Source organism: Schistocerca gregaria, chromosome 6 (assembly GCF_023897955.1).
Source record: "Schistocerca gregaria isolate iqSchGreg1 chromosome 6, iqSchGreg1.2, whole genome shotgun sequence".
Taxonomy (NCBI): domain Eukaryota; kingdom Metazoa; phylum Arthropoda; class Insecta; order Orthoptera; family Acrididae; genus Schistocerca; species Schistocerca gregaria.
In genome coordinates, this window is record NC_064925.1 from 3,952,113 (window position 1) to 3,975,362 (window position 23,250).

Here is a 23,250-nt window from a genome sequence, read left to right on the forward strand (position 1 = left end):
GGAATATGTGGAAAACACTGATAAGGAGAAGGGACAGGATGATAGGACATCTGCTAAGACATGAGGGAATGACTTCCATGGTAGTAGAGGGAGCTGCAGAGGGCTAAAACTGTAGAGGAAGACAGATTGGCATACGTCAAGCAAATAATTGAGGACGTAGGATGCAAGTGCTTCTCTGAGATGAAGAGGTTAGCACAGGAGAGGAATTCGTGGCGGGCCGCATCAAACCAGTCAGTAGACTGATGACAAAAAAAAATTATGAAATCCCCAAACCACCTTCCCTACCCTCTGGCTCCTAACCTTGTAACCGCCCCCGGTGTAAAACCTGTCCCGTGCACCCTCCCACCACCACCTACTCCAGTCTTGTAACCCGGAAGGTGTACACGATCAAAGGCAGAGCTACGTGTGAAAGCACCCACGTGATTTACGAACTGACCTGCCTACACTGTGAAGATTTCTATGAGGGAATGACCAGCAACAAACTGTCCATTCGCATGAATGGACACAGGCCGACAGTGTTTGTTGGTAATGAGGATCACCCTGTGGCTAAACATGCCTTGGTGCACGGCCAGCACATGTTGGCACAGTGTTACACCGTCTGGGTTATCTGGATACTTCCCACTAACACTAACCTATCAGAACTCCGGAGGACTTTGCCCTTCAGTATATCCTCTCTTCCCGTTACCCACCAGGCCTCAACCTGCACTAATTTCACGTTGCCGCCGCTCATACCTCACCTGTCATTCAACAACATCTTTGCCTCTGTGCTTCCGCCTCGACTGACATCTCTGCCCAAAGTCTTTGCCTTTACAAGTGTCGGCTTGTGTCTGTATATATGCGGGTGTGTGTGTGTGTGTGTGTGTGTGTGTGTGTGTGTGTGTGTGTGTGTGTGTGTGTGTGTGTGTGTGCTCGCGGATTGGAATGACTCTTTACCCTCTCCCTAAAACCCACATCCTTTCGTCTTTCCCTCTCCTTCCCTATTTCCTGATGAAGCAACTGTGGGTTGCGAAAGCTTGAATTTTGTGTGTGTGTCTATCAACATGCCAACACTTTCGTTTGGTAAGTTACATCGTCTTTGAGATATATTTTTCCCACGTGGAATGTTTCCCTATATATTCTGTTGTCATTAGACTTAATACCACTCAACAGACCCTGTAATTCTTAACTTTCACTGAGGATAACAATGACCTTAGCGAATTTTAAATCCTTTTACTCTGAATTTTTATCCCAGTCTTGAACCTTTCTTTAATTTCTGTCTTGTCCACTTCAATGTAGAGATTGAACAGTAGGGGCGGAAGACTACATCCCTGTCTTACACCCTTTTTAATCCGAGCAATTCGTTCTTGGTCGTCCACTCTTATTATTCCCTCTTGGCGCTTGTACGCCAAACTGATCGTCATCTAGCACATTGTCAATTTTCTTTTCCATTCTTCTATATATTATTCTTGTCAGCAACTTATACGCATGAGCTATTAAGCTGCTTGTGCGATAATTCTCACACTAGACGGCTCTTGTTATCTTCGGAATTGTGTGGATGATGCTTTTCGGAAATCCTGATAGTATGTCGCCACTCTCATACATTCTACGCACCAATGGGGATAGTCGTTTTATTGCCACTTCCTCCACTGATTTTAGAAATACCGATGGAATGTTACTACGCCTTCTGCCTTATTTGATCTTAAGTCCTGTCAATCTCTTAAATTCTGATCCTACTACTGGATGACCTCTCTTCTGTATCGATATCTGTTTCTTCTTTTGTAACATCACGTAAGTTTTCCCCCTCATAGATGCCTTCAATGTACTCTTCCCACCAATCGCTCTCTCCCCACATTCAACAGTGAATTCTCATTTCACTCTTAATGTTACCAGCCTAGTTTTTAATATCAACGAAGGTTGTTTTGAATTTCCTATTTGCTGAGTCAGTCCTTCCGACAACCATTTCTTTTTCGATTCCTTCACATTTTTCACGCAGCCATTCCGCCTTAGTTTCCCTTAACTTCCTATTTATTTCACATCTAAATGACTTACAGTTCTGTGCTCCTGAAATTCCCTGGACATATTTGTACTTAGTTCTTTTGCCGATCAATGAAGTATTTCTTCTGTTACCCACGTCTTCTTCGCATTTACCTTCTTCCCAATTTCTGTGATTGCCCTTTTGCGAGATGTCCATTCCTCTTCAACTGAACTGTCTACTTCATTATTTACTATGTCCATATCTCACTTCCTTTTAAAAAAGGTTTCATCCTGACTAGTCCGTTAAACATCAACCTGCTCTTCATCGTTACTAAATTGTGATCTGATTCTATATCTGCTCCTGGGTACACTTTGCAATTCAATATCTGATTTCGGAAACTCTGCTTGACCATGATGTAATCTAATAAGAATCTTTCCATATATCCCGGCCTTTTCAAAGTGTACTTCCACTTGTGATTCTTGAACAGAGTATTTGCTATTACTAGCTGAAATTTATTTCAGTACTCAATTAGTCTTTCTCTTCTCTCATTCTAGTACCACGTCCGTATTCTCTGATAACCCGTTCACCTATTTCTTCCTTTGCAACTGCATTCCGATCCCCCATGATTATTCCTTTTCCCCCTCCCTTTACTCGTTCATTATCGACATATGCTTTATCTCTTAGTCATCTGCCTCCGACCTAGGCATGTATACCTAAACTATTGCCGTCGATATTGGTTCGCTATCGATTCTGTTGCGAACAGCCTTATCACTCAACTGTTCACAATAATTCTCTCTCTCTCTCTCTCTCTCTCTCTCTCTCTCTCTCTCTCTCTCTCTGCCCTATCCTGTTCATAACTAATCCTACTCCGTCACACGATTTTCTTCTGCTGTTGATATTACCCTATATTCGGCAGCTTTGTCTTGTTTCCTTTTCACTTAATTGACTCCCACTGTTATCGAGATTGAGCCTTAATATTTTCATTTTCAGACTTTCCAGCTTCCCTGTCACGTTCAAATTTCTAACATTCCACTCCTGGACTCTTAGGATGTTCCGTGCCGCTCATTTTGAGTTTTTTTTTTATGGTCACTTCCCCCTTGGCAGTTCCCTCCCGAAAATCCGAATGGGTGGCTATTCCGGAATCTTTTGCCAATGGAGAGATGATCATGACACTTTTTCAGTTACAGCTCACATATCCTGTGGATACACATTATGCTTGTAGAAGTCAGTGGTTTCCATTGTCTTCTGCATTCTGATGTCGTTGATCGCTGATGACTGATCAGCATTTTAGGGGCACTTTTCCACCCAAAGCCAAGTGAATGCCCTGAACCTCTGTCCGCTCTTCTCCCCTCTTTAAAGAGGCCTTTGGCAGAACAACGGAGATTTTATGCCCGAACTCTTCAGCGGCAATTACTAATGATTTTGTTTCATAATTTAAGTAGTGACTAGGTTCGAATCCTCGATACAGGATGTTCCGTTTATTATCAAAGACGCTACCCGACGACAGAGGTGTAGTCAGCATGTCAAATGGATAAGGCTGCAGTAGTTATGCACATATAAAGAGGCTTGCATAAGGTAGAGTAGTGTGCAGTGCTGCATCAAAGCCGTCTTCTGACTGAAGACCGAAACAGCAAAACATGTTGAAGGTAGGTAGAAGTTGTGTAAAAATTGATAGCAAACTCAGATCCTGCCCATGGAGGCTACGGAAGCCCCCACCTATGTATCGAAGTGGGTGTGGCTCAGTGGGCGCTCATCACTGGAACAGCTGGGTCCCCGCACAACAGCTAGACGTCGGAAACGGTGTTTCCGTTGCCAACTGTGAGACATTGGTGAGGTTGTCATCGTTCTACGATACCACAGATAAAGTTATAGATTGTGCGAGATTGAACTTTATTCTATTTCAGATGCGTGTCATTTTAAAGTGTCCCTGATGTTAATTAGTGTCATAAATAAGAAGTGCCAAGGCATCCGTAAACTGGTAATCGAAAACACAGCCTACAGCGAAGCTGCCTACGTGTAGGAATCCGTGTTATAGGCAAGGTGATTGCTATCAGCGCATCCACGATCGTGTTGCATCTTCTGCATAAAGCAATATCTACATCTACACACATACACCGCAATCCTACATACGGTGCGTGGCGGAGGGTACCTCGGTACACAACTAGCATCTTCTCTCTCCCTGTTCCACTCCCAAACAGAACGAGGGAAAAATGACTGCCTATATGCCTCTGTACGTGCCCTAATCTGTCTTATCTTTGTGGTCTTTCCGTGAAATATAAGTTGGCGGCAATAAAATTGTACCACAGTCAGCCTAAAATCCGGTTTCTCCAAATTTCCTCAGTAGTGATTCACGAAAAGAACGCCTCCTTTCCTCTAGATACTCTCACCCAAGGTCCTGAAGCATTTCCGTAACACTCGCGTGATTATCAAACCTACCTGTATCAAATCTAGGAGCCCGCCTCTGAATTGCTTCTATGTTCTCCCTCAATCCGGCATGAAAGGTATCCCAAACGCTCGAGCAGTACTCAAGAATAGGTCGTATTAGTGTTTTGTAATCGGTCTCCTTTACAGATGAACCACATCTTCCCAAAATTCTACCAATGAACCGAAGACGACTATCCGCCTTCCCCACAACTGCCATTACATGTTTGTCCCACTTCATTTCGCTCTGGAATGTTAAGCCCAAACATTTAATCGACGTGACTGAGTCAAGCGCTACACTACTGAGTATTCAAACATTACAGGATTCTTTTTCCTATACATCTGCATTAATTTACATTTATCTATATTTAGAGTTAGCTGCCATTCTTTACACCAATCACAAATCCTGTCTGTCATCTTGTATACTCCTAAAGTCACTCAACGACGACACCTTCCCGTACAGCACAGCATCATCAGCAAACAGCCGCACATTGCTATCCCCCTATCATTTACGTAGATAGAAAACAACAGCGCACCTACCACACTTCCCTGGGGCACTCCAGATGATACCATCACCTCCGATGAACACTCACCATCAAGGACAACGTACTGAGTTCTATTACTTAAGAACTCTTCGAGCCACACTCATATTTGGGAACCAATCCCATATGCTCGTACCTTAGTTAGGAGAACTATACAAGACACAAGATGAGTGGAAAGTACATTTGTGACTTGGGTCTGAAGTGCGAATGTGCAAGCGGTGCACATCGTCACTAATAATAAGTGTAGATGTTGAGACTGAGTTTCTTTAATATTTTTTTTCGCAATTCGATTCACTAACACCTAATCGAGTATTCGACGTCCACGTATCATAGTTTCATTTTTGTTAGTTTAATACGTACTTGCGCGCTTTCTGGCCACTGCCGACGGGGGAGGTGGTACCAGAGGAGGTGGAGGCGACTGCGACGGCCACGCCTCCGCTGGCGGGGGCGGCACCGCCGAACAGGCCGAGCAGCGAGGGCCGCTTGCGGTACGCCACCCCCGCAGCAGCCGCATTCTGGAAGTGCTCCTCCGGGTTGGTCGTCACTTCCTGCACCGCGCCGCACGCCGCCGGCGTCGGTGCGGGGTCGTCGTCGGCGACGCCTCGGTACAGCGCCAGGGTGGCCGCCGTCTGGCGACCCGAGGCCACCGTGTACGTGTCGCCGTGTCGTTCGTGGAGCTTCGTCGTCGCGCTCGCGGACCTGGGCAGCGGCGGCGCCGCCCCCCGCGGCTGCTCCCCGCCCTTCCTCAGCGCAGACCTGGCGAACGCCGGGGCGGGGGCGGCGGGGGCGGCGCCAATCGGCCTGGCCGGCCTGGGCAGCTGCGGCGCCGCGAACCGCTGCCAGGCGTCGCCGTCGCCGGGCATGGCGGTCTCAGCTGGCGGCGCGGGCTCCTCTCTCTTGCCGCCCCCCGCCTGCGGCGCTAACTTGCGCAGCGCTCCGAATATGGTGGCTACCCTGCCGGCACCCTTGTGCGCCTTGGGCGCTGCCGGCGCCTCGGCGCCATCCACGTCCGCTCCCGAGTCGCCGCCACCGGCACCTGCTGCCCGCGGAGGACTGTGCAGGGAGAGGCCGGCCTTCCCCGGCACGGAGGGCAGCTGTCCGGCCTGCCGGAGTGCCGCCTCCGCGAGCTCCTGCGGGGCGCGGGGCCGCTGCTGCAGGTGGGGCAGGTGCGCCTCCACTGCGACGGGCTCTGCCGGCGCGGGGGCGGCCAACGCCTGCCGCGGGGCGGCCGCAGCCCGGAATAGCGGGATGCGACTCTCGCCGGGTCCCTGCAACAGCGACACGCGCGCCCGGCGTCAGCGCTGCAGCTCCACTGCCAACTCATCACACTTGTTTCTGTATTAGTTATAAGTTTTTGTAATGCTGCACAAAAAAGGTAACAAATAGAGCCCGCCTCCAAGTAGCGGGACACTGGCAACAGCGTCAGTGGGGACGGGAGCCAGAGTGGTGTTACTTTCAGTCACTCCGGACCCCGGTCCCAGACACAGCGGCTAAGTGGCAACATACGACCCATCATAAGAAATTAGACGATGGGTCATAAGAAATAAACAGCTAGTGAAAAATGTGTCAACTCACGACTGCGCTGTAGCTCTGCTTGACACGCCCGCCCTCTCTATAAATCCGAGACAGACTGCGATCGATCGACCTGTTTAAACTGATTGCTTGAGACGAGAATTGCTTTGTAAATTATAATCCATTCTTCCACGTAAAAAAAGATGATTCTGAGGTCAATAATTCATACTTGCGGCCACTATCTAGCTTCAAATTTCCTATGCTTTCCCATGCAATACTTTTATTAATTTCTTTTGTGTGTAGTTCATCTTTTTTATTTCGTTTATCCTCAGCTTTACTAGTACTTGTTGGACGTCAGAACCACCTCCCATTCTCAGTGACAACAGATTATGTGGTGTACAGCCTCCATCAAGAATCCTGCAAAGTCTGCTATGACAACCCTGCTAGCCTCAACATCGAAATTTTTAGAAACGCCTTTTCAATCAGCCGAAGGAGGAGTTCAAAATATTTCTATTTTACCGAGCGAGGTGGCGTAGTACCTACCACACTGGACTCGCAATCGCAGGACGACGGTTCAAACCCGCCTCCCGCCATCCTGATTTAGGTTTCCCCGTGATTTCCCTAAATCGCTTCAGGCAAAGGCCGGGATGGTTCCTCAGAAAAGGCAGGGCCGACTTCCTTATCTATCGTTCCCTAATCTGATGGGACCTATCGTCTTGCTGTTTGCTCCCCTGCCCCGAATCAACCAACCAACTTCTATTTTCGTAAGTAGTTGAACTTAGGACTTTTTGATTTCTATTAATTATCTAGAAACATCCAAAAAGTACATAGATAACTTCTTTAATACTTTACTAGACAAAGTGCAACTCAAATTTCATAACCCTCTAATCAAACGGAATCATTTGATGTACATCGCAGTAACATTCTACTTGACCTTTCTTAAGTGATTTGTCGTTCCACCTCGTTTCAGCCTAGTTCAGTCACTTCATTAAAACGCAATCTGCATTCGAATAGAACCGGAAATTTTTGACGTCTCCCGATATTATTTGGATGCCTGAACTGTCTCTGGAACTGGTCATCAGAATAACTGCAAACTATATTAAACAATTTTGGGTTCAAGACACACCGTAATTCTGATGTAGGTATTTTTCAACTTGCGCCTGCGTGCGTGCGTCCTTTTCCACGGCGCCGCTGCAAGAGTGATGGTGGCACCACCGACACATTGAGCCAGCAAAATGTTTGAGTGCCTGTGTCTTGTGTTTTTGTTGTCGTTACTTGCAAAGTAAACAAACATATAAAGCCGTGGACCTGCACCACTGGGCAACGAACGGCGCAAGTTACGTGCACCCACGGGAGTTGTGGATATGGGAATCAACGTTATTGGTGGGGGCTGGAATGAATGCTATTTGCAATACACTATAGGTATATCTCGTAACGCAATTTCAAGCTATTTCTCTTTTTGGAAAATTATGATCTGGCATAGTAGCTAAATGTCACTTCACTAAACTACCAATTTCATTTAAGGAAGTCATCAACTTTAATTACCAGAGAAACAGTGATGATTTTCTAGTCGATCACCATTACTTGTTAACTGAATCAAAATTTTAGAATACAGTCAAGTACCTGTTTTAACGATTAAGCAGTATGTTAACAACCTTAAGCACAGGGACAGTAGACTCGCACTGTATGACAGCGATCCAGAAACAAATGCTCAGCACTGGACATACTGAAAGCTGCCTGTATATTTGCAATTTCATTTTATACTCACAATATTTTTGCTTTTCTTAAATCACGATTTTTTACAATAATTTTCGTCTGTACACTATAATCAGCTTCGATTAGTCAAAAAAAGCAATTTGAGAGATCTCTGTCTCTCCGCTTATGCATTTTGTATATATGGAAGCTGGTTGCAAGCCATCAGCCAGCTTAACATATTTGCGATTTTAGAACCACGAGGTGACATTATTCGAATGAGTTTCGTCTTTTTCTTTCTGGTTTTCTGTTTCAGAAGTAGCCTGTTATGTTCTGATTCTTCTCTTCTGTCGACGCGAGCTGATTTCGTTTTCTACAATTATGAATATGCATGGGAGATTTTCCATTACTTCTTGCAGATGACTATTACACGAACGTATAGGTTATTTAAGTGTTGCGTTCCAATTATTAGTACAGTTATTGTGCTATCAGTCCTCGAATACACTTGCGACAATATGCTTCAGCGTGATGAAACCAAAGTTCGTAATCTGCTCCCTTATCGCTTAATGGGAGCACATTGTAGGAGCGATCTTCTCAATCCGTGTTCTTGCACGTTCAAATTTATCTTCTCTCCCGCAATCCGAATGAGTTATTGTTCTGCTAGAATGCAAATATTGAGAGCATGTAATTTTGTTAGTCACTGCGATAACTTGCTTTGTATTTCCTACTTTAAGAACACTTATAGGCTAAGTGAGTCAACAGAACTATTTTCGGACAGTATATATGGTATTCCAGGAGAAATGATCAATATTAAGAGATATGACATGAACGGTTATTTGAAGCAATGAAATCTATTAAACCTGGGGTCTAAAATGCATACCGAAAGACCTATGAGCACTTCATCTTCGATAGAGTGAAACATCTCTTCTCCTGAACAAGTGCTCGGATCTCCTAAGGTATACATTTTAGAGTCCATATTTACTATCCGTTCTTATTTTGAATGAGAGCTTCTGTCACATTCCTTGATGTTGACCGTTCCTGCTGGCCACCCTGTATACATCTATTGGCAACCATTTCCTTGATTTGTTTTGCTCCACGAAAGTCATTTTATTTATTGCCTCACTTAACTCGGCTACAAGTTGCCCTGCCGCCATATTGTGCACCCCTATCTCTACCGGCCTCACCGTGTAAATGCTCAGATATGTAACGAACACTTTGCTGAAGCAATAGTATTCTACTATTATACATCATTAGCAATAAATACTCCGTTTCTTGCACGAGTTTAGATTTCAGATGGAGAAACATAAATCGATGATTGCTGTCTTGGAAAACTGATGATTTCTGAATGCAATGCACAGTGAATGCAATTCTAGTGATATATTTTGTGGAATACACGATAGTAAGGAGCTCTCAAATTGCAATAGTACGAAGATTGTTGTTTTGAACTTTTATCTCTTTTTTTAAGAATTCAAGAACGTACTTAAATCTTATTTTAAATCAAAATTCAGTCATTTTAGATATGAGAAATCATTCTCATTGGGGTATAAGCTAAAAATAAACACGCTACATAATTTTTGGGTCAGTTCTTGAGGTATCATTACTTACCGTTTGATGTCTGAATAGCGGGCAACGCTAAAATCATTTAGGTTGCGTCTACTTTAAATAGCTATATTTATCTTTGAGTATTTCGTTAATATTTGTGGCCAGCTTGCGTTTCTACTTTTTTTTTGAATTGTAGATATTCATTTATTACAGCATAGCTTAACAGTTCAGGATTTTACCCAACTGCTCACGGTACTCTTACATTTTTATTACGCAAAACACACACACACACACACTTTCGGCTGGAACCAGTAGTACTAATGAAAGGTCACGCGGCTACTTTGCCAAATCGTAATTTTTCTAAATTACTAAAAAAGAATAAATCGTAGGCACCTTAGAGGAATGTACTTTTCTTTATTGTTATTCCGTACCTTTGCTCATTATATGCACGAGTAGGTGGCAAGGATTCATCATGCAGCTGTTAACTCAGATTTTATAAACTGGCAGTATAATTCTTTCCATTTAAAAGACAAAAATTATGAAAAATTTCATGAAAAGTTGGTGACACGTGTTGCTTCATATCATATGGGAAAAATCATACATAAATTACGCAGGTAACTAAATTTGTTGGCGTGTATGATGATATTCGAGACTGTGGATGTTTTGCGGGGTTACTGCGACAAAGTGGACACCTTCAGCTGGCGGCGGGGGATCGAGGGAGACAAAGAGAGAAATACAGTAAGCTGATTCAGAAGGATGTAGGTTGCAGTGATTATTCGGAGATGAAGAGGCTTGCACGGGGTAGAGTAGCATGGAGAACTGCATCGAGCCCGTCTTTCAACGGAAGACCAAAACAACAACAACAACAACAACGCCTGGTACGCAGCACAGCGTGCAGAACGTCTACCACAATCATTTCCTACTCCATCTAGATAAAACTACAGCAGTAATTACATCGAAGCCCCTGAATGCGTTAATTTTTCTTACATCAGGTGTGCGTTTTTGTCATCCAACAGACACTTCCCATTTTTGTGGCAACTCCAGGGAAGAAACAAGAGACGGTTTCATAGCTAGTAAAATTTATGTTACCTAAAAACTATCATTGGAACTGTGCTGCAGCTATTGTTATAAAATATTTGATGTCATAAAATTAAAACTGCGATTGAGGAAGTTACGAGTAATGTATCATACCTTGCTTTGTTTTTATAGTCAGTTGCGTGGCACTCTCGTTTGCAGAAGCTTAGCTGTTGGTATGAACTCAAAGTTATTCAAAGAATTAATGATTTGAGACACATTCGGTGTGGTTTAAGTGCTTAAGATTCGCATGTGAGCACCTTTGACCACGCACTGCGCTCTCGTGTCACGGCTTCATCTGCTTATTTGCCAACTCGCGCTAGAGGCAGGAAGCGCTGAACAATGTAAGCGGTTCTTCGTGCGGCAAACATGAGGATTTGATTTAAAAATAAAAAAGGAACTTGTAGTGCGCTTTAGCAACTAGAATATTCGCAATGCATTTCTATCCGTGTATTCTTCCTGTGAGAAAAATTTGAGAGTAGGTTTTGACATGTTGGATTGGACCATTCCGTTGTAAGGAGTGTCGTGCAGAATGTAGATTTAAATCAACCACTTTTTTTACATGCGTAAAGAACCTGTCTCCTATTAGAGACACGTTAAGAGGCAAAAAAAAGTCATTGCATTCGGTATCAAGTGTGGATAGAACCTGCAGCTTTCGATTCGCAGCTTCACACATGCAGAGCTGCTCACGGATGAAGTATGTGGGAACAGTTCCTGTAAGTAGAGGATTGACACTACAGTATTTTCTTAGCTGGGACTAATACTGTTTGGAATATGAAATATAATTATTCGACTGGTTTACGTTTTACTGAAGCAAACGTTAAGCTCAGATTTAGAAGTAGCATATTTGGAAACAAACTGTCTACAAAACATAACAAAGTAGGAGGTTCCCTAGTGACTTTGTGAGGAAAGGAATGTGTGTAAAACACTGACGAGCAGAAACCGCACTTGACAGGAAACGTCTTAAAGATCTGGGGGAGCAACTTTCGTGATACTGACGGAGATGTGGAGATTAGGACTTAAATGGGAGACAGAGTGAACATAGCCAACAAGTGTTCCTCTGAGATGGGAAGCATGGCGCGGATGCAGAACTTACGGCAAGCCACATCAAACGAGAGGTAAGACTGATTTTGTGCGGGAACCACATTACGTTAGATTAAAAAGCTGATGGCCGCAAACATTTTGTCCCAAAAAAGTCTCATGGTAGACATATTTAATGAAAACATTGTATAAAACAAACAATCGCTTCTCAGAGTCAAATCTAAAAGCGACTGTGAGAACGAAATTAGACTATGAAGAACTCGCGCAGAGGAAAATATACCATCAGCGTCCCTTCATTGCTTTCCAAGATTATAACCTCACTGCACAGTGCAATAAGGAAATTCTACCAAGCATTTCAGTCGTCTGACAAAACACGGAATGAACGGTCAAGATTCATGACTTGCGTTAGCAAAGTGTTGGGGTTCAGACAAGCCTGTTACAGATTCTATCGTCTCTTGATCCCTCAAGAAACGGGTTTACGTTCGTGACGAATTCTGCGTCGACGTGACAATAAAAAAGGAAACAATAGTTACATCCTACGTCAGATACTGATTCTCCGAAAAATCTAGAATAATGTAGGTAGTTGACATTACCAATCATAGGGAGACCAGAGAGGCCCCATTTATCCAGCAACGTATTATCAAATGGTTGCTCTTCACCACGACGACAACGAACACTATGTTACCAGATAAAAATAGTTGCATGTGGGGAAACTAAATCTGAACTGAACCTTCGCGCAAGATGTGAGGAGTGCCGTAAAGGACTCGAACCACTGAACCTTGCCCTTCCTCTAAGAGCATTAGCCAAGGAGAACAAGCTACCAGGTTCGAGTACTGGTTCTTCGCTTTAAACTGTCACAAAGTGGAGAAAAAAAGATAAAAAGCATACTGTCCGTTGTAGAGCGAAATCTGAATCAACGTGCAGTTTAATTCTGATAGGTGGAAATCTACCGTCTTCCGAGCAACTTGAGAGTAGTACGTAGGTGTAATATTTGTTTGGATGGCCATTCTCCTTAACATATGTAGTCTTTCCGTCTTACTCATAGTACAACAAAATACGGTATTTCTACAGACGTCTTTCTATTATATTTATAAAGCATCTTCTGCGATCGCTCTGGAAATTTGGATATTCAACATTGCCCTAGATGTCGGCATTTGCAGATTGGGGTACAATTTACTTACTTTGTTTTCTGCCTCTTGTTTACGAATTTTGCAAACCACTATTTCTTTTATGGTTGTTAGAGGAGATTGGGGTCGAAAGAAACTTTGTTGCACAACCACTTTCTGCAAATTTTCGTCTTTGTTGAACCCACTCTCTCTTATGCTTGCCTGATGTTTGTTTAACTTCACCTCACGTTTGTAAAACTCCACAAGACAAAACAGTGTTTATTCACTCATGTGTTTTCTGGATAATGTTGCCTACCTGAGAATGCATATTTAATCGTGAATAAGAATGAAAATGACTAAGAACTGCTAGAAATGATGTGCAAGTACATTCTTTCGATCTCAACCTTCGCTAACACCGATTGAAAAAACAATGGTGTGCCCAATATGTAAACAAGAGACGAAAAACAACGTAAGTAAACTGTACCCCAATTTTACACAGAAATGCTGTTTTTAATTATAAATACCAAAATCTGGGGTCGTGTTGTGTGTCCATGTTTCCAAAGTTACCACAGGAAATGTTTTATAAATATCAGATAAATATCTGGAGAAATATACTCTTTAATTGCACTGTGTGGAACATGGAAAAACTGCAGTTGCTGAGGATGACGGCCATGCGACTAAACATATTACAGAAGCTTTCAGAAACATTTGGATCTTATCAAAACAAAAATACACTGAAGTTTCATATCTTCGTATGAAGATTAATCAACATATCACGATGTAGACAACACTGGAGTAGATAAACATGTAACGGTATCTTAGTGTACGTTCAGAGATCTGAGGTTCTGTACCTAGAACAGAAAAGTGCAACCCATTTGCCTTTTTAGTCCATTGTACCAGCAGGCCTAGTATATCACAATCTGTTAGCATATTTCTCAAAATTTTAAAAGTCAGTAGATCTAATCCACTATATTGTATGGGTGGTTTTATGTAATGCTCACAAACTAACCACAACTATTTTTCTGTGAAGTTACATGATGCTATAAAGACTGAGAAATTAACTAACAGCGCATGAAATAAATTCTTTGCTTCAAATAAGAAATAGGACGACGCAGGAGTAAGACTTCTATCAAACTAATTTCAGTTTGTCTAAAGCGAATGACACCAGTGTACTGCAACTGCTAATTGTCAAACAGTACCTTGTTTCCATGGCTTGCTTCATACATTTCTCGTCGGTAGGTCGCTTAGATCGAACAGGCGTTGTATTCACGTAAACTCTGCCATTAACCAAGTACTACAAAAAAAAAAAAAACAATACACAGCTGTTACTAATGAAAAAATTGAGTATTCAACACGATTCACATCAACTCTAACCATTTGAACCGGCCACAGGCGACTGCTGCTAGTAAACTGAAGTGAAGCGAGATACTCGTTTGGTGTCGCGCTATTGGTCAGTGCTAGGCCAATAGCTGGCCGAGTACGGAAGGATGTCAGGCCGCGTGGCAAAGTCAACATTACTCTCAAATCCCAGGGCCGAAATTTTTCACTTCCTTCTCATTCTGGCGTAGTTTTAAAAGCAAGTTCCACACCGCAAAAGCGAATAAAAATTTCAGTTCCGTGAACTGCAGAAATTCCTCTGTCAGCTACACCGAATACACGTGCTAAGTAATTCATTCTGTGAGTATGACGCAGTTGCAACAGAAGATATTTATATTTCTTTTTCGTATGTGAGTAATTGTAGATCGGTTTACGACATGAAGCAATATCAACCACTGTCCTCTAATACGTCAGTGCTTTATCGAGATGATTCATTAATTATGGAAACAGCAATAACGGTTTTAAGTAAACGTGACGTCCTAGAAAGCTATACGAAAAAACACAGAGATTTTAAATTCCCGGTGAAAATAATCAAAGGATTGGAACACTGCGATACATGTGGGTGGGATAATTTCCGATTTATTTTGCATGTCATGTACTGTTTAATGATATTCTACACGATGAAATCGGAGGGAAAAAAAGGACACGGGCAGTATTTGAACCTGTACCGCCAGCGTTATAGCAGCGAATATTTGCTATTGTTCTAAGACGGTGGAAACTTTACTAATGTTATGCGTATGAAAGGCGGGCATAACACTTCCGGATAGCTTTTCTCGGAAACTACGGGATACCCCACGGAAAGTCGCTAGGCAGGTTCTGAGGGCACGTCCCTCTACAATGAGTGGGGTTACAGACCACTACCTTGAAGTGATGTGGGGAGAAGCAGTTCTGCTCTGGGTTATTGGTGACAATAACACATGCAGATGCTATCAGTCATCAGAACTATTTTTGAACAAATATTTAAAAAATGTTTTAATAGTGTTTGTCGGTATTAACACACCAAATTTTAAACACTAAGTAATCTCTCTGTGGCCAGAAATCGCAAAGGAACTTCTAATTGCATGTCGACTGAGATTACCTATCTCATTGGTGTATTTTATTTTTCTCTTCTTTCTCGCCTATAAGGTGTTTATTTTTCCACGATGACATTTCACAGTTCTTGGCATTCCATCTTGAGATGTTTATATTTATTTATGTGTCATTAACACTGTTTCTTTACTAACAAAGTTGCAGAATTTTGCTACGGAAATTTGTAAGTCAGCTATAGTAAAATGTCGTGAGTCAAGAAACAATGTACACGACGCGTAAGTAAATGTAAACATGCGAAGCTGGTGTGATCATAAAATGAATGTACACTTAAAAAAAGGGCGTGTGCTGAGGAATAATTTGCTGGCGTAACATGTCGGGAGAGGATGCTATCATATCGGTGCGTTTATCTCATAAACATTAACGTCACAGAGACTGTAGTTTAGAATTTATGCGCTAGGAGCGCTGCTGTCGCGTCATGCGAAGAGACGACCCGCGAGCTTAAATAACCTATGTAGATCAGATCCGCGGGCCAACGAAGATTGCCCGTGTATGTTCTCTCAGCTGAGTATGTTTCAGACAGTCACAACTACGCGTATTTGTTCTTTGTATATTTTATATCCATAAATTGATTTATTACGTTTCTGTGATTCCTATTAGTTCTCGACACTTAATTACACTGTATTTACATGGTAACACAATCCTCCTATCCCACTCCTACCACCTCGGAACGACAGCGTAAGTGAATGCGTATTTGTATTGAGTTTTCATAGCGCCTAGTGGCGGTAAACTGCTTGTCTGCTACAGTGGAAATTTAGTCAAGTTTGGGGTAAGCTTAGAGAATGGCAAAGAGGCTTCGCTGGCGACATGAGGGCCTTCGCCGGCAGTTTCCGCTACCCGTGTATGGACCCCGACTTGATCAGGGTACTGGTGACTCGGTGCTGGAAATTTGGTGAACGAGGTTTTTCTTATGAGCTGGTGTTTAGTTGCTGAAAATGGTAGCTGTTTGTGTAAGGTTAACTCTAGTTGAAGTCTTAACCGATTTCTATTATGTCGTCGGGCACTAATAATCATTCAACGCATTTTATCCGATGTAGGGAACAATAGTTTTGGGATGGTTCAGTTTCATGAAAACTGACTTCGTTCACTCAGAACGTAAAAGGTTGGGAGTATGGTGTGAGGACAATGCGCGATTACAGTTAGGTTACGTGTTCATCGGTGTGAATTTGTGTGTATTTGCGTTTCTCGTGTAGTTTCATTCTTCCGTTCACTCATTATCATCCGTTTTCAGCGTTTTCTATGAGCTTTGTGCGTGCGCGCCTTTGTTCCTTCAGTTCCACGTAACGGCCGGCCGCGGTGGTCTCGCGGTTTTAGGCGCGCAGTCCGGAACCGTGCGACTGCTACGGCCGCAGGTTCGAATCCTGCCTCGGGCATGGATGTGTGTGATGTCCTTAGGTTAGCTAGGTTTAAGTAGTTCTAAGTTCTAGGGGACTGATGACCACAGCAGTTGAGTCCCAAAGTGCTCAGAGCCATTTTTTTTCCACGTAATGCGTGGAAACTCTCGGTATCAGCTTTAGCTTGCAACGGTTCGACAATAATTCACTTGTGGCCGTGACTCCTCTCATGAATTAACCGGCTTTCGGAATTTTGTATTTTTCTTGGTTTGGCTTTGTGCGCCTCGGGTGACTTCGTCCAGTTCTGTATGTACAGTGTTAGCTTCATACGTATTCTTGTAAGTAACTAAATCTGTGTTGTCGACCTGAATTATATTTCGCATTTGAGCTTTTAGTTAATTCTACGGATGAATTTTCGGGATGGTGTTAGGCCAGGAGAGCAAGTCTCTGCCGTCCCTATGCGTGTTGGTGTGGTGTTTTCTTCTTTCTTTTCGTCCTTCTATGTCGTGTTAGTGTTTGTATGTTTCCTTTAATACGTTATTCCAGTTCCTTACGCATATTCAATGATTTGCAAGCCCATCAGGAGAGAAATTTAACTTTTGTGTCACTTAACCGTCCAAGTCGTGCACTAGTAGCAAATGTGTTATTTTTCCCATTTATTTATGTACGGAAAATTTAACTTCAATGTTATTAATTCCTAGTTAAGTAAAGTTTCAGGCAACAGCCTTGCCACAGTGGATACACCGGTTCCCGTCAGATCACCGAAGTTAAGCGCTGTCGGGCGTGGCCAGCACTTGGATTGGTGACCATTCGGGCCCCCATGCGCTGTTGCCATTTTACGGGGCGCACTCAGCCTCATGATGCCAATTGAGGAGCTACTCGACCGAATAGTAGCTGCTCCGGTCAAAGTCAACCATCATAACGACTAGGAGAGCGGTGTGCTGACCACACGCCCCTCCTATCCGCATCATTGGAAATGACATGGCGGTCGGATGGTCCCGGTGGGCCCCATTTGGCTTGATGACCAAGTGGTTTAAGTAAAGTTTCAGTTTTATAAATTACATTATCTACGGAGGAGGAGGAGGAGGAGGAGGAGGAAATGAGTGTTTAACGTCCCGTCGACAACTAGGTCATTAGAGACGGAACACAAGCTCGGATTAGGGAAGGATGCGGAAGGAAATCGGCCGTGCCCTTTCAAAGGAACCATCCCGGCATTTGCCTGAAGTGATGTAGGGAAGTCATGGAAAACCTAAATCATGATGGCCGGACGTGGGAATGAAGCGTCGTCCTCCCGAATGCGAGTCCAGTGTGCTAACCACAGTGCCATCTCGCTCGGTCATTATCTACGAATAGATCGACTATCTAATTGACAACAGGAAGGATACTTCCATTTGATGAGACTTATCCTCGGTGTGCTAAATTGAAACAATTTATTTTTGAATTGTTTAACTTATTATTACTTTTAAAGACTGATATGTCGATTACGCAGTACATAACGACGAGCAGGTTTTACTGGCGACTTAGCTGTTCGCTAAGAGAGGCAGAATCGAGCTGCACAAATCTGAGGACAGCCTTCACGAAAAGTTAATAGATACGGTTTATGGTGTCTTTCAGTGCACTATGAGAGCCCGCAGCTGCGGAGCGCGTGTGCGTGTTGCGTGTTGCGTGTGCGTGTGCATGTGGTGTCTGCGCATCGGCCGCGCCCTCCTCTCTGGCCTGGAGGAGCCCCCCTCGCCTGCCTGGGCAGGTGCGGGCCGCTACCCCGCTGTGGCCACTCCACTGTCGGACTACAGCCTCTAGCTCCCAGCCGCCAGCTCTCGCGGCCGCGGTGCGTGGCGTGGCGTCGCGTCGCCGACAGATCGATGGTGCGTGGGAGGGCGCCTGCGCCGCTACACTCCACCGCACTCCACTACACTCCACGCTCCACCCCAGGAGCGGCTGCAGCCTCGGCTCCCGCACGAGACGACCACGTCCGCATCCTGCTATATCAACATATTCGCCTCCTCTTTTTCAGTAGCTTCCGGAGGCGACCATAATTTAGCAGTGAGGTGTGTTAATTCTGTCGCTTAAATACATATGAAGAAAAAAATCAGCGACTTTACGAAATCTACACTACTGGCGATTAAAATTTCTACACCAAGAAGAAATGCAGACGATAAAAGGGTATTCATTGGACAAATATATTACACTAGAACTGACATGCGATTACATTTTCACGCAATTTGGGTGCATAGATCCTGAGAAATCAGTACCCAGAACAACGACCTCTGGCCGCAATAATGGCCTTAATATGCTTGGGCATTGAGTTAAACAGAGCTTTAATGGCGTGTACAGATACAGCTGCCCATGCAGCTTCAACACGATACCACAGTTCATCAAGATTAGTAACTGGCGTATTGTGACAAGACACTTGCACGGCCACCATTGACCAGACGTTTTCAATAGATGAGAGATCTCGAGAATATGCTGGCCAGGGCAACAGTCAAACATTTTCTGTATCCAGAAAGGCCAGTACAAGACCTGCAATACGCCGTCCTGCTAAAATGTAGGGTTTCGCAGGGATCGAATGAAAAGTATAACCACGGGTCGTAACACATCTGAAATGTAACTTCCACTGTTCAAAGTGCCGTCAATGCGAACAAGAGGTGGCAGAGACATGTAACCAATGACACCCCATACCATCACGCCGGGTAATACGCCAGTATGGCGATGACGAATACACGGTTCCAATGTGCGTTCACCTCGATGTCACCAAACACGGATGCGACCATCACGATGCTGTAAACAGAACCTGGATTCAACCGAAAAAAATGACGTTTTGCCAACCGTGCACCCAGGTTCGTCGTTGAGTACACCAACATCCTGTCTGTGATGCAGCGTCAAGGGTAACCGCAGCCATGGTCTCCAAGCTGATAGTGCATGCTGCTGCAAATGTCGTCGAACTCTTCGTGCAGATGGTTGTTACCTTGCAGACGTCCCTATCTGTTGACTCAGGGATCGAGACGTGGCTGCACGATCCGTTACAGAAATGCACATAAGATGCCTGTTATCTCGACAGCTAGTGATACCACGCCGTTGGTATCCAGCACGGGGTTCCGTACTACCCTCCTGAACCCACCTATTTCATATTCTGCTAACAGTCATTGGGTCTCGACCAACGCGAGCAGCAATGTCGCGATACGATAAACCGCAATAGCGATAGGCTACAATCCGACCTTTACCAAAGCCGAAAACGTGATGGTAGGCATTTCTCCTCCTTACAGGAGGCATCACAACAACGTTTCACCAGGCAACGCCGGTCAACTGCTGTCTGTGTATGAGAAATCTGTTGGAAAGTTTCCTCATGTCAACACGTTGTGTGAATTCTCTGAAAAGCTATTCATTTGCATATTACAGCATCTTCTTCCTGTCTGTTAAATTTCGCGTCTGTAGCACGTCTTATCTTCGTGGTGTAGCCATTTTAATGGCCAGTAGTGTACTACCGTCACACAGCTGCACATGGTGACGTACGAAATGGATCGGGCGACAAGTGCTTAAGCAGTTCAGATAAGCGTACAATGGTGTCCTCACATGTTATATTGTGTTGCCACAGAGGAGCTTCGAGTAACGCCGAATGCCCTTTACGTCTGCTCACGTACTGCACATGGCTCCATAGGATGTGTGCCACGATGTGCCAGGATTAACTCCCACCCCCTTTCCGTCTGTTTAATACGCGGACGGCGCTCGGGAAGAAAGACAGTCTGTATCTAATTGTATACATCCAAATTCCCCCCATTTGCCGTTGCCGTAATTACGAGAGTCTTACGCTCCAGGAAGTAACACGTACATTCACCGACACCCACCAGAACTTAGGCTCGTGAAATGTTGAGAATAGAAGTCTCTACCGAGCACAATGTGTTTATAGTAGCATCGCCGCCTACATATGTTGAATCTCTCACCCTTTCAGGTGGATTAAGGAAAGCTGGGACGAAGAGTGCAGCTCTCGTTTGAACCTTTGCTCCTCTCACTCTGCTCCTACCTCTCCCTCCCCACTCTCTCTCCCTACCACCCTCAAGAAATTACTCTTTCTTTGCTCGTCACGTACATACAACGTAGCCCGAGAGTTCCTCTTCAACTGTGAATCAGCCACATCCGCCCGCTCGATACAATTTGAAACGAGACTCGTCCGACCAGGCAACACGTTTCCAGTCACCAACAGTCCAATGCCGATGTTGAGGGGCCCAGGCGCGGCATAAAGCTTTGTGTCGTGCAGTCATCACGGGTACACGAGTGAGCCCTCGGCTCCCTAAAGCCCATGAAGATGATTCTTCATTGAATGGTTCGCACGCTGACACTTGTTGATGGCTCTGAGCACTATGGGACTTACCTGCTGCGGTCATCAGTCCCCCTCGAACTTAGAACTACTTAAACCTAACTAACCTAAGGATATCACACACATCCATGCCCGAGGCAGGATTCGAACCTGCGACCCTAGCGGTCGCGCGGTCCCAGACTGTAGCGCCTAGAACCGCTCGGCTACTCCGGCCGGCACACTTGTTGATGGCCCAGCACTAAAATCTGCTGTAATTTGCGGAAGTGTTGCACTTCTGTCACGTTCAACGATTCTCTTAAGTCGTTGTTTCTCCTCTTCTTGCAAGATTTTTTCCCGGCCGCAGCGATGTCGGAGATTTGACATTTTACCGGATTCCTGATATTCACGGTACACTCGTGAAGTGGTCGTATGGGAAAATCCCCACTTCATCGCTACCTCGGAGATGCTGTGATCCATCGCCCGTGCGCCAACTATAACACCACGTTCAAACTCACTTAAATCTTGGTAACCTGCCTTTGTAGCAGCAGTAACCGATCTAACAGTTGCGCCAGACATTTGTTGTCTGACATAGGCCTTGCCGACCGCAGCTCCGTATTTTCCTGTTTTCATATCTCTATTTGAATACGTATGCCTATACCAGTTTCTTTGGCGCTTAAAAGTATTTCATTAGAATTTGATATTTATTGCGTCTCAAAGTCAGCCATTTGGCATCCGCTGTTGCCTAAAGTCTCTCTCCTTCACACATTCCTATGCATTACATTTATGATTTTTATTTGGTTTAATGCGCAAAAAGCCGAGGTCAGAAGCGGTCGTGCAGTCTTCGCACCCATCTCCTTTACAGTCTTCATTACGCCTCCCACTTTTCCTCTTCCCTCACCCATTTCTTTATTTTCCTGTCCATCCTACCTGCAACGCCTCATTGTACAATGATTTACACATTAAAAATCTGTACCCCACTACCGCAAGTAAAAAAACACATTGAAAACTTTCGTTTGCAGTCGAAATGATTACCTTGTTTTGAAAAACCTATGTCATCCACCATGGCACTTCTGCTATTTCTGTTCTTCATTGCATTTTCTGTACATACACTGCTTCCCATCATATACTGTACTGTAACGTTATGAATCACCTTGAAGAAAATGACTTATTGATACATAACCAACACGGATTCAGAAAATATCGTTCTTGTCCAACACAGCTAGCTCTTTATTCCCAAGAAAAAATGAGTGCTGTCGACAAGGGATCTCAGATCGACTCCATATTTCTAGATTTCCAGAAGGCGTTTGATACCGTTCCTCACAAGCGACTAGTAATCAAATTGAGTGCATATGGAGTATCGTCTCAGTTGTATGGATTCGTGATCTCCTCTCAGAGAGGTCACAGTTTCGTAGTGATGGACGGTAAATCATCGAGTGGAGCAGAAGTGATATCTGGCGTTCCGCAAGGTAGTGTCGTAGGCCCTCTGCTGTTCCTGATTTCTACAAATGATTTACGTGATAATATGAGCAGCTGCCTTAGATTGTTAGCAGATGACGCTGTAATTTACCGTCTTGTAAAATCATCAGACGATCAATTCCAATTACAAAATGATCTAGAGAGAATTTATGTACGGTGTGAAAAGTGGCAATTAGCACTAAACAAAGAAACGTGCGAGGTCATCCACATAGGTACTAAAAGAAATCCGATAAATTTAGGGTATACGATAAATCGCACAAAACTAAGGGCTGTCAATTGTACTAAATACCTAGGAATTACAATTACGAGCAACTTAAATTCGAAAGACCACACAGATAATATTGTGGGGAAGGCGAAACAAAGACTTCGCTTTGCTGGCAGAACACTTAGAAGATGCGACAAACCCACTAAAGAGACAGCCTAGATTACACTTGTCTGTCCTCTGCTGGAATACTGCTGCACTGTATGGGATCCTTACCAGATAAGATTGACGGAGGACATCGAAAATTGCAAAGAAGGGCAGCTCGTTTCGTGTTATCGCGCAATAGGGGCGAGTGTATTACTAATATGATAAGCGAGTTGGGGTGGCAGTCACTGAAACAGAGGCGATTTTCTTTGCGGCGAGATCAATTTACGAAATTTCGATCACCAACTTCCTCTTCCGAATGCATAAATATTTTGTTGACACCTGCCTACGTAGGGAGAAATGATCATCATAATAAAATAGCAGAAATCAGAGCTCTAACTGAAAGATTTAGGTGTTCCTTTTTCCCACGCACCATTAGACAGTGGAATGGTAGAG

General features: G+C 44.1%; 1 protein-coding gene and 1 pseudogene across 1 annotated transcript in view; one reads left to right on the forward strand and one right to left on the reverse strand.

Moving 5' to 3' along the window:
* The window catches only part of LOC126277972 (treacle protein-like), a 1,047,714-nt gene that overhangs the window by 591,714 nt on the left and 432,750 nt on the right, over positions 1-23,250 (reverse strand). The window contains exon 2 of the mRNA XM_049977624.1: positions 5,278-6,185. Coding sequence (XP_049833581.1) covers positions 5,278-6,185 — 908 coding nt within the window. The remainder of the gene's footprint in view (positions 1-5,277; positions 6,186-23,250) is intronic.
* On the forward strand, positions 17,398-17,515 carry LOC126279306 (5S ribosomal RNA; annotated as a pseudogene).